General features: G+C 39.9%; 2 protein-coding genes and 1 non-coding gene across 3 annotated transcripts in view; 1 reads left to right on the top strand and 2 right to left on the bottom strand.

The window, feature by feature from the left end:
- PLAAT1 (phospholipase A and acyltransferase 1) overlaps positions 1–12,744 on the top strand; it is a 58,772-nt gene that overhangs the window by 24,397 nt on the left and 21,631 nt on the right. The window lies entirely within an intron of this gene.
- The window catches only part of ATP13A5 (ATPase 13A5), a 98,912-nt gene that overhangs the window by 7,980 nt on the left and 78,188 nt on the right, over positions 1–12,744 (bottom strand). The window contains exons 26-27 of the mRNA XM_008151610.3: positions 7,381–7,555; positions 2,789–2,991 (exon numbers count right to left, since the gene is read on the bottom strand). Coding sequence (XP_008149832.2) covers positions 2,789–2,991; positions 7,381–7,555 — 378 coding nt within the window. The remainder of the gene's footprint in view (positions 1–2,788; positions 2,992–7,380; positions 7,556–12,744) is intronic.
- On the bottom strand, positions 4,504–4,634 carry LOC114235185 (small nucleolar RNA SNORA5). Its single transcript, XR_008555634.1, has one exon. It is a non-coding gene; the product is annotated as a small nucleolar RNA SNORA5 (small nucleolar RNA).

A 12,744-nucleotide genomic window follows, 5' to 3' on the forward strand; every position in this document is an offset into this window, starting at 1 on the left:
TCCGCTGCTGGAAGGCTAAGAAATGTCATATCCTGCCCTAGCCGGTTTGACTCAGTGGATAATGCCTCAGCCTGCAGACAGCAGGGTCTGGGTTTGATTCTGATCAAAGGCATGTACCTAGGTTGCAGGCTCCTCCCTGGCCATGGCCCAGATCAGGGCTCATGCAGGAGGCAACCAATCAAAGTATTTCTCTCTGTCTTTCCCTTTCTCTTCCACATTCTCTAAAAGTCAATGGAAACATACCCTCAGGTGAAGATAAAAAACAAATAAAGAAATCCATATCCTATGAAAGACACATCTTGAAAATGCCTAAAGAAAGTTGTTATTTTTTTCTTGGTGAAGGGACTGGAGTCCGTGTTGATGAAAACACCTTGGTGGCTGTGGTGACTGACAGTGGCTGCAGCAGTGGGGTGATGGGGCTGGTGCATTCCCCTGACCAGCCCGGTTGCCTCCCACAAAGGGAGGCCAGACTGTGGCTTAGGTACGCTCCCTGTGGGGCGCGGGCCTAAGCCATCAGTAGGACATCCCCTGAGGGCTCCCAGTATGTGAGAGGGGGCAGGTTGGGCTGAGGGACCCCTGACCCCAAGTGCACGAATTTCGTGCACCAGGCCCCTAGTATATATATAAAAGTATATATATAAAAGTATATATATAAAAGTCTAGCAACTGGAAAAGTGGAAGGGACAGAATGGCCAGAATGACCAGTGGCTATGATGTGCACTGTGGCAGCCAACCAGCCTGATCCGGGCCCTGATCGTCCCCATCCCCCAACTGGCCTGGCCCCCGATTGGCCCCTAACACCCTGATTGGGGTTGGGGCCATCTGGCCAACTGCCCTCGGCCTCTCCCCCTGCTGGCCTGACCCCCACCTATGCACAAATTCATGTACCGGGCCTCTAGTGTAGATATAAAAAAGTAAAAAATTTAATTCAGTAAAATTTATAAACCACCACAAGGAAGTGGGGTTTGGTCAAGAATGTGAAGATGATTTAATGACAAGTTTATTAATATAACAGACTAGCACTTGGTCACAGGACAACAAAGAGCATAATTGTCTCAGTAGGTGACAGGAAGGAGTTTAATGAAATGCATCTCCCATTTTGGATTTTAAAACACACTTCTAATTATTAGAAGTAGGATAATTTTATGATATAGCCTACCTTGAACCAATATTCAAAATTATATTTATAAGTAAATATAATTATTATATTTTATTATATTTATTAATAAAAATAGTTCTAGTAGTTTTCAGAAGCCTGGGTAGAACTATGTTCTATTACCACTATTATTTAATATTGTCCTGAAAATTCTGGACTCTACGGTAAGACAAAGTATACAAAAAGTATAGGATTAGTTTCTTAAATAAGTGTGCAGGATCTATAGTGCAGAAAACAACAAATATTTACTAAGAGATATAACAGGAAGCATAAAGATATAAAGAGATAAGACATGTTCTTAAATGTGGAGATTAAAGTGTGTAAACAAATACATTTTTCCCAAAGGGGATTTTTTAAAAAGCCTGACAATTTATTCTAGAATTTTTCTGGAAGAATAAACAAGAAAGAAAATTAATAAATATTTTTTAAATGAAGAGTAACAAGGATATGCCAACCTTACTACTTATAAAAACATATAAAAGTCTAATTTCTAAAGCCAAGTAGTAGATCAAGAATAGGCTGGCATATCAATAAAACAGAGTAGGTAGTATAGAAAATATTAATCTTATAAAAATTAATATATAGTATAACTAAGTGGGGAACCTTTTTTCTGCCAAGGGCCATTTGGATATTTATAATATCATTTGTGGGCCATATGAAATTATTAAATTAAAAAGTAGTCTTCTATATTTGGTCAAACATTTAATTAACTCACTCCTAATGCCTTGGTAGGGCCAGACCAAATGATTTTCCAGGCCTTACTGGTATATGGCCCATGGCCGGATTTTCCTAACCCCTGGTATATAACATAAGTATAATATTAAAATTTACATAATACAAATTATGCATATGACAAAATTGTAATTATATATATGAATATAGGTATGATAATGGTGGCGTTACATTGAGTTGAGAAATAGGTGACTAAAAGGAATATTAAATAATAAAATATGCTGGGAAAACTAAGGACCAATTGGATAGTTTGATCTCTACTTTAAATTATATCCCAAATTAACATTAGGTTTTTAAAAGCATTAAAAGAAATTTTTAAAAAATTAAATAAATGATAATATGATTTTGCAATGAGAAAAAAAATTGTGCATAAAGGCAATGGAAAAATCACAAAGGAATAAACAGCTCATACAAATAAATAAGAAATATAACAGCAACACATTAGAAACAAATTAATAAAAATGTAAATGAAATTCAGAGAGGAAGAAATGGCTAATAACATGGATACATGTTCATCCTCACTGGTGATTAAAGAGATGTACAGAATTGTTAAAGTAACTTCCTCAATGTTATAAATCATTACAAGGTTATATTTGAATTGGTTGAAAAGACTTTTACAAAACATTTTGACATATATGTAGGTGCTTAAATTCCTTCTTGATGGCTCACAATAGGGCAGGACTCATGTGACAATTCAATAGTGCATGTGCTTCCATGCCAATGAGCAGGTTTCTCCCATGGGCTCTACCACCTATGAAAATTACCATTTAGTACTCAATTTTAGATCAAGGCAATGGTTTCCCGCTCAGCCAATCACCTCAGTGAATTGCACCTCCGGGGAGCTGGAGGGGGAGGAGAAAAATAATATTCGAAAAGAAGAAGTAAACTTCATATACTTACAGTTTGTGTAGATGGGCTTTCGAAATGGCTTTCCCTTAGAAAAGATAAATGCTACTGTGATACAGTTAATGGTCACGATGGGCCACAGCGTGGTACTCTCAAAACTTAAAATTGAACCAGGAATCAGAGTTGCATTTCCAGTCCAGTTTCTTTCCAAACTCATATTTGTTGAGAAATTACTTTGGTTGTCCAGAAAACACTCACTACAAAAGAATCACCAGCATTTATGGGACTTTTTATTTCCTTTTTCTCCAGCTGGTGGAAAAAAATTAGTTTACCACTACCACAGAACCTCGGCTTTCAAACTGTTCCAAGCCAATAACTACCAAGACATAGAGCTCTTGCAATGTCAAAGCAGAAATAAAATTCAGAGGAAGTCAAGATTGTTCTTTGCGCAGCACTCCATTTAGAAAAAGTGATCTGTATTGAAAGGGCTTGAGTGGCCATTTTCTATGGAATTCCTTTTAATTCAGAGTAAATGTGTGTGTGGGTCTCCCATCCAAGTGCGAACTAGGCCCGACCCTGCTTAGTGTCCAAGATCTGACTAGATAGGGTATGCTGAGTCCTGATTTTGAATCTGCCCACCCTCTCTTCACACAACCAAAGGCTCTTCCAGAGGATTTGAACATAACACTCTCCTGCTTATGAGTGTTTATTGCTTTGTTTTGCCAATAAATTAAGTTGAAACTTCTTAGGCAAGTCCAGAAGACCTCCAGACTCTCATCTCAATGTATCTTTCCAGCCTTATCTTTTGCTAGTCCTTATAGACTCCTTATATTCTGAACATATAGGAATATTCCCTGCTCCCCAAATATCACTATTTGCATGCCGCTGGGGTCATATGTGCTATTCCTTCTGAATGTCTTTACATTTGCTGGCCAGCATAACCAGTGCCCCCATTTTTCCCTTTTAGTGCTGCATTTAGTTCATTATTTTGCAAATATTCATTCACATGTTTTTATTTTCCAGTCCTGGGATTAGAGTTCCTTGAATGTGGAGTTTTCCTTTTGGTTTTATTTATTTACTAGAGGCCCAATGCACGAAATTTGTGCAAGGGGCTTGGCCCTCGCAGCCCCGGCTGCCTCAGGCCCTGGCTGCCTCTCAGCCCCTGGCCCCATGGCTCTGCCCACTAGTCATTCAGGAAGCATTCCACCGTCTGGTCTAATTAGCATATTAGCTCTTTATTATATAGGATATTATTTGGTGATAAAAAGGAATGAAGTATTGCCCTAGCCAGTTTTGCTCAGTGGATAGAGCATCAGCCCTAGGACTGAAGGGTTCTGTATTCAATTCTAGTCAAGGGCACGTACCTTGGTTGCATGTTCCCTGGCCCTGGTTGGGGTGCATGCAGGAGGCAACCAATCATTGCCTCTCTTTCACATCGATACCTCTACCTGTCTTTCGCTCTTCCTTCCACCCTCTCTAAAAATCGATGGAAAAATATCCTCGGGTGAGGATTAACAAAACCAAACAAAACAAAAGGAATGAAGTATTGATACACACTATAAGTGAGCCCTAAACTATTATGCTAAATGAAAGAATCCAGTAATAAAAAAACATATATTATATAATTCAATTTATATGAAATATCCAGAATTGGCAAATCTATAGAGACAAAAAGTAAATTAGTAGATGTCTAGGACTGCGGTTGGGGTGGAATGGTAATGGAGAGTGACTACTAATAGGTAGAAGCTTTTTTTTTTTTTTTTTCCCCTTGATGTCTGTAGCCAAATTTATCCCTGAGGTCCAGCAGAGGGGATCAGGGCCCATGGGCCACAGTGTTTCTGTGGCAGCCTTCTGGGCCAGTGCTTGTCATGGGTGGGGCAGGCACCAAATTAAGGTTTCTTTTTGGGATAATAAAAACGTTCTCAAATTGATCATGGTGATGGTTGTACAGTTCTGTGTATATACTAAAGAAAAACATTGAATTCTATACTTTAAATAGGTCAATTATATAGTACTAGAGGCCCGGTGCACGAAATTCGTGCATGTGGGGGGTGTCCCTCAGGCCAGCCTGCACCCTCTCCAATCTGGGACCCCTCGAGGGATGTCCGACTGCCCGTTTAAACCTGATCCTACTGGGATTGGGCCTAAATGGGCAGTCAGAAATCCCTCTCACAATCCAGGACTGCTGGCTCCCAACTGCTCGCCTGCCTGCCTTCTTGATTGCCCCTAACCGCTTCTGCCTACCAGCCTGATCACCCCCTAACCACTCCCCTGCCAGTCTGATTGATGCCTAACTGCTCCCCTGCCAACCTGTTTGCCCATAACTGCCCTCCCCTGCAGGCCTGGTCCCCCCCAACTGCTCTCCCCTGCAGGCCTGGGTCCCCCCCAACTGCCCTTCCCTGCAGACCTGGTCCCTCCCAACTGCCCTCCCTTGCTGGCCATCTTGTGGTGGCTATCTTGTGTCCACATGGGGGCAGCCATCTTGTGTGTTGGAGTGACAGTCAATTTGCACATTACTCTTTTATTATATAGGATAGAGGCCTGCTGCACTGGTGGGGGGCATCTGGTTTGCCCTGAAGGGTGTCCCTTGGGGTGTGGGGTGGCCTGGGCGAGGGGCCTGTGGTGGTTTGCAGGCCAGCCATGCCTCCCGGTGACCCAAGCGGAGGCCTGGTATCTGGGATTTATTTATCTTCTACAATTGAAACTTTGTAGCCTTGAGTGGATCCAAGCCTCCTGCTTGCTCCATGGCCACAGCCATTTTTGTTCAGATTTATTTATCTTCTATAATTGAAACTTCGTAGCCTTGAGCGCAGGCCAGGGCAGGCCAGGGCTGCAGAAGTTTTGCTTCCTCCATCGCCAGGGTCAACTCAAGCCTCCTGCTCTCTCCAGCTCCGTGGCTGCTGCCATTTTTGTTGGGATTTATTTATCTTCTATCATTGAAACTTTGTAGCCTTGAGTGGAGGCCTGGGCCTGCCAGGGTGTGTGGAAAGATTGGCTTCCTCCATTGCTGGGGAAACCCAAGCCTCCTGCTCTCTCTGTGGCCACAGCCATCTTGGTTGGGTTAATTTGCATACTTGCTCCTGATTGGCTGGTGGGTGTGGCTTGTGGGTGTAGGGGAGTGATGGTTAACTTGCATATTACTCTTTTATTAGATAGGATTTTGTTTTACTCAGATTTTCAACAAATCCTTAGCACCTAATACAGTGATGCCACATAGCATTTGCTCGGAAAAATATTTAAGATATGGGCTTCCCCAGTTCTGATGGAGCTTTGAGCAATATTTATTTTTTTCAGTTTCAAACCCACAAATCAGTTTCCAACAGTTTTCTTATTCTGCTTGAAACTTTTTACTGCTATTATAATTGTTTATAAATAACTTTTCTTTTCCAATTGTGACCTCAAATGCAAGACTTAAGTCTTATTATCCTTGGCTCCCTGGGTTCCAAAATGTGCTTTGCATAGAGATGTTGAGTTAATGTTTGCTTAATAGATTAATGAAACAATCAGTAGTTAACAAAGCATTCTTGCACAAAGTGGACAGATAAACTAGAAGAGTTGAAGCACAGAGTTTAACACTAAACTAGTATATCTAATTCAATATACTTACATTGCAGATAAGAAAGCTGAGGGCTAATATGACTTAGCTAATTAATGCTAGAGGCAGGACTACCCATCCATCATCCTTTTGGCTACGCCATGTTGTCTCCTAGATTTCATCAGACCTTTACTTCTCTGAATATGTGCACTTCAATTTGGGGTGAAATCTGGTTTTGAAATAAAAATAACTTCTATATTTTAAGTAGTAGTTGAATTTCTGACTTTGAGGTCTAAATGACAACTTTAGACATGATTTGGTACTTTTCAAACTATCTTTCACTGGTTCCTGGAGTTCTGATGCCTTCACAACCACAGTGGAGTGAGGGGGAGTTTGTACAAGCCCGACTTCAAAAAGAACAGCCCTTCGCTTGCCTTTCCTTTTGGAGGTCAGGCAGGCTTTATTGGAAAAAAAAAATAAGTTAAACATCTATGGCATAGTTCACCTCAGCTAACTTTTAATCTATAGTTAAAGAAATTAAAGTTCAGGGAATTGGAAAGATTTGCCCAAAGTAATTTAAGCAAATCTCTTACATAGGAGGGGACAGCTGGCTGCAGCCCACACACCAAATCCAACCCACCAACTGTTTTTGTGAATGAAGTTCTATGGAACACAGTCACATCCACTTGTTTACATGTTGTCTGTCTATGGCTGCTTTTTCACTCTAACAGCAGATTGAGTAGTTGCAACAGAGACCATCTAGCCCACAAAGCCAAAACTATTTACTATCTGTCCCTCTACAAGAAAAGTTTGCCCACCTCTGGTCTATATAATATCCAATCTACCAGGGAGTTAATTCAGTAAACCAACTGTCAGATCTATACCTCAACAACCAATGTAAAAATGTTCTCCTATCCATTCCATATGGCTCACCCCAGGACTCTACCCATCAACTATGTTCTGTATTCTATCTCACCACTGGTATTTTGCAGTGTAGAGACATAACTTTTGTTAATTAAAATTTTAGAGTATAGTTCAAACCCAGTTGTACAATGTCATTGGTAGTCATCGAATCACCTTCGGAAAGGAAATATAAGGAACTGACCATTACCTGTATTTGTAGACCTCACAGTACCAGGGCTGCTGCTTCACATAGAGAAATGCACAGACTTGCACAATGCAGGTGAAACAGGTATTCAACAAGACTGAGAGCAGCAAAGGGGGAGACAGGAGCTGTCCTGCTGGTCGGTATGGAGCCAGCTTTGGGTAGGCATGAGTTGAACTCACTGAAAGAGAAATGCGTTTTTCCCAGTTACACTTTCATTGTTGAGAATAAAAGACTGAGATGCATATTATTTTGAGTCTTGCCTTAAGGCTCATATTCAGCACATGTGAGTTGAGAATTTATATCTGGGAAAGCACATTGTCCAGTTGCAGATCCAATGCTATCAGGCTTTGCCTCTTTCCTTTGGTTTTACCTTCAGAAATGAAAAGTATGGATGAAAAAGTTCTGCATTAATAAATTTACCATATTGCATGGGCAAATATTTTCTCTACAACCAGACTTAGCAGGAATGGTAAATAAGAGAAGAAGATGGCCTTTCACATGGATAAGCATTCCTATTATTTCTCAGTGATGATGGAAAAGTGGAGAGTTAAGGGGAGAGTAAAAAAGTATCTAGGTAAACTAATCTTCATAGGGTAGCACATTTTTTAAAAAAGAATTTGTTCTGATGTTCATTCAGCCAATAATCTCTGAGTATTTCTATCTACCAGGATAAATGTTAGAGATGTGCTCTGTTCCCTCCTGGAAATGTGTCTCAATGGAGAACTACTAGAGTACATTAGACTCAGTTAGGAAATAGAGCTCATTAAAAAAAAATCTTGCTTCCAGATGAGAATGTTAAAATATAGTATCTATATCCTCCTGAGAAGCCATACATTCTAACAAGTATATATATGAACATGGAATGTACTTCTTAGGGCAAAGCAGGAAAGAAGCATGGGAAGGTCAGAAATTAGATACATCACATTTAAAGGTTTATATCATAGTCATGGTTCAGTTCTTGCCTTCATATCTGTCACCTTGTCCCTTTTCATAACTTATCACTGATTTATTTGATGTGAGGAAGAAAATAAAGTGTGTAAGCTTAGGTTTGTGATGGGCATTGGGTGTCCAGTTTGGGATAATAAAATTCTAACGTAGTTTTCCAGTTTGCTCTATGTGTTTTCTGGGGTAATCATTTTAAACTCTCTGTATAAAATGAATGTGTTGGAATGTCTACAAGGTCTCCAAAGGCTCTTCCAACTCATTTAACCTAAAGCTCCATGACTAAGGCTTTACCTTTACCAATTTAAGCAATATTTCCCCAAGAGGGTGCTGGGCTAGAGGTTATGGGGTATTCAGAGAAGAAGCAATCTCATCTGCTATCAAAGAGCTTGCAGTCTAATAGAAGACATAGATGGCTTGTGTAATAGAGATTTTGTCTGGACTTTGTCCCAGGGTATTGGGAGGTTATCTCAAAACCCTTGGAATAAAGAATTGGGGTGGCTTTTATCCCCATTTCCTGGGATATACCCTCTAAATCCTTGGGATTTTCTGAGTCGTTAGGAGTATCTTTGTTATTCATGGTGAGTCCTGATAGGTCATGCCAACAAGATGACTCATGGTTGGCCCGAAGAGAGTTTGTGCTAAGGAGATGACTCAGGATGGGATCTGGCATGCCAAAAAAAACAAAAAACAAAACAAAACAAAAACAAAAACAAAAAAACAGCTGTGTGATTAGAGAATTGGGACTTTGAGACTCCTGACACTAGGTTGATCTTCAGAGAGATAAGAGGAGCTGGGATTGAGTTCAACTTCATGACCAATAATTAAATCAATTATGCCTCAATAATGGAACTGCCATGGAAACTTCACACAGAGAAGTTCAGGTGTGTTACCATGCTTGGCTATACTCGACATATTATCACACATTGATTTGCCAGGAGGATAAGGCAAACTGACTCCCCATGGAGAGGACAATGGAATATCAACTTTGGGACCCCTCCCAGATCTTTCCCTATAAGTCTCTCACATTAGCTGGTTCTGATTTGTATCCATTTGCTATAGCAAAACTGTAATCATATGTGTAGCACTTTTCTGAGTTCTGTGAGATGTTGATGCGAATCACTTAATCTGAGAGGTTAGTGAGAAACTCCAAATTTGTAGCCAGCTGGTCAGAAGTGCAGGTGGCATGGGAACCCCCTAACTTAAAGCTAGTATCTGAAGTAAGGACAGCCTTGTTGAGGTTGAGCCCTTCACCAGCAAAGTTTGGCCTAAATCCGGATAGCTGGTATGAGAAGTCATTAAAGGGCACACAGAAAGGGACACACAATGTGGGCTGTGGTCAGAGCTGAGGAGAGGTGAAAGAAGACTGTCTCCCATGTGTAAGAAGACAGAGGCAGAGGCTCCAGTGCTTGGAGTTCTTTCTGTATTTCAATACACAAGGTAGAATGTGGTCACAGAGCTCATAAAGAGGCCAGGGGTAATGAAAAGAGGTGTAATTGCACCTGTGCATCTGGCTTTTCCCACTTTGGACTTCTCTTTCTCAGATGCACATTGGGTTTCCAGCATTTCTTTTTATACAGCGACTAAGATAGATTGAAGTATTGGTCTCATCAGGACAAAGTAAACTTTACCACTCCTTAATTTTGGTTTCACTAATTGATTTTATCTGGTCAAGGAAATGTTATAAGAGCTCTGAGGCCTTCTTGCACAGCTGGGCTTGCTCTCTGCTTTACTCTCTGTGACCTGCAATGGGAGCATGCCTAGGTGTGCTCATTCAGCCTGGCTCCTGGATGTAAAATATGGAGCAAACATGAATCAAACACATACCCTGGACCAAGACCAACTCATGTACATCCTAAAGCAGAATGGCTCAGCTAAGCCCACCTATATGCATGTTGAATGACAATCAACCTATAGACCCACGAGTGGGTGTTGTAAGCCAAAGACTTTTTAGGGTAGTTTGTTAAGCAGCATTTGTAACAATAACTGATTGATTCAGAGCCCTTATATAAAGAATATTTTAACTTTTTCCTAATACTTTCTGACAAGGAATCTATACATCTGACTATAGATAAATTTAAAAATAATGACTACCATATTTGACAACGGAGGCAAAAAGCATACAATGGAGTCAAAACAGTCTCTTCAATAAATGGTGCTGGGAAATTTGGTCAGATACATGCAAAAAAATGAAACTAGATAACCAACTTACACCATACACAAAAAACAAACTCAAAATGGCCAAAGAACTTAAATGTAAGATGGGAAACCATAAAAATCCTACAAGACTCAATAGGCAGCAAAATAGCAGACATATGTCATAGCACTATCTTTACAGACACAGCTCCTAGGGCAATGGAGACTAAGGAGAAGATAAACAAATGGGACTACATCAAAATAAAAAGCTTCTGCACAGCAAAAGAAACCATCAACAAAACAACAAGAAAGCCCACTGCATGGGAGAACATATTTGCCAATGATATATCTGATAAGGGTTTAATCTCCAAAATCTACAGGGAACTCATACAACTTATCAAAAGGAAGATAAACAACCCAATCAAAAAATGGGCAAAAGACATAAATACTTTTTAAAAGCACATACAGAAGGCCAAGAGACATATGAAAACATGCTCAAAGTCACTAATCATCCAAGAGATGCAAATCAAAACGACAATGAGATACCATCTCACACCTGTCAGAATGGTTATCATCAACAAATCAACAAACGACAAGTGCTGGCAAGGATGTGGAGTAAAAGGAACCCTCCTGCACTGCTGGTGGGAATGCAGACTGGAGCAGCCACTGTGGAAGACAGTATGGAGTTTCCTCAAAAAGTTAAAAATGGAACTCCCATTGGACCCAGTAATCCCACTTCTAGGAATATTTCCCAAGAAAACAGAAACACCAAACAGTAACACCTATGTTCATAGCAGCACAATTTACAATAGCTAAGACTTGAAAACATCCTACATGCCCATCAGCAGATGAGTGGATTAAAAAACTGTGGTACATCTACATAATGGAATACTATGCCGCTATAAAAAAGAAGGAACTTTTACCATTTGCAACAGATGGATGGAACTGGAGAGCATTATGCTAAGGGAAATAAGCCAGTCAGAGAAAGATAAATATCACATAATCTCACTCATATGTGGGATATAATGATCAACATAATTTGATGAACAAACATAGATCCAGAGACAAATGGCAGGGGAGGGGGGTTAGAGAGCAACCAAAGGACATGTATGCATGAATATTAGCATAACCAATGGACACAGACACTGGGGCGGTGGGGGCTTGCCTGGGGTGGGAATGGCTGTTGCGGGTGGGGGGGAGTCAATTGGGGGAAAAAGAAGACATATGTAAAATTTTAGACAATAAAAAAAATTATAATGTAAAATAAATAAATAAATAAAAATAATGACTACCATTTTGGGATTCCTACTAGTTTCCAGAGACCAGGTTAGTGTTTTGTAAATGTTATCTTTATTTACTAAAAGAGCAATAGAAAATAGGCGTTTTATCTTCTATTTTGTAGGTGAAGAAACTGAGGTTTAGGGAAGTAGAGTCCTTTGTTTCAAGACCCACAGTGTATGAGTGATGTAAACTCAAGTCTGACTTTCAAGCCCAACGTTTTCTGCTCTACAGCATAATGCAGTGGTGTGGGTCTCATGAATTAAAAACGATAAAATGGATCCCTAAAATACAAGCTTGAATAGCAGTATTGTTTCTCAGCAGCCAGAAAAGCTGCTCTGATTTGTCCAGGTTTCTTTAAAATGATGATGATGATATATGCTATCAGAGTGCATGCAGAGGAATGATATATTTTATTCAGAATTAAGCATATTGCTTATGTTTCCACTAAGGTGAGGGTGTCTTGAATTAAATTGAGTTGTTTACACATACACTCAGCAGACTATGAGCTCCCTGAGGGAAAACAACCTGTCTCATGCCACTTTTGGACCTTACTGAGCCTAGCACAGGGCCTGCTATATGGGAGGACTTAGCAGTTTTCATTCCTATTCTCAAAGTACAGTTCTTAATTGTTCAGCATCATTTGGGTATAATATAGGTATGCTTCTCTCTTTTTTAATATATATATATATATATATATATATATATATATATATATATATATATATATGGAGAGAGAGAGAGAGAGAGAGAGAGATTGATTTCAGAGAGGAAGGGAGAAGGAGAGAGATAGAAGCATCAATAATGAGAGAGAATCACTGATCAAGAAAATAAAGATTCAAATGAGTCACCATTTAGGGGTCCTCAAACTTTTTAAACAGGGGGCCAGTTCATTGTCCCTCAGACCGTTGGAGGGCTGGACTGTAGTTTAAAAAAAACTATGAACACATTCCTATGCACACTGTACATATCTTATTTTGAAGTAAAAAAACAAAACGGCAAAAACACCCG

Source organism: Eptesicus fuscus, chromosome 3, assembly GCF_027574615.1.
Source record: "Eptesicus fuscus isolate TK198812 chromosome 3, DD_ASM_mEF_20220401, whole genome shotgun sequence".
NCBI classification, from domain to species: Eukaryota; Metazoa; Chordata; class Mammalia; order Chiroptera; family Vespertilionidae; genus Eptesicus; species Eptesicus fuscus.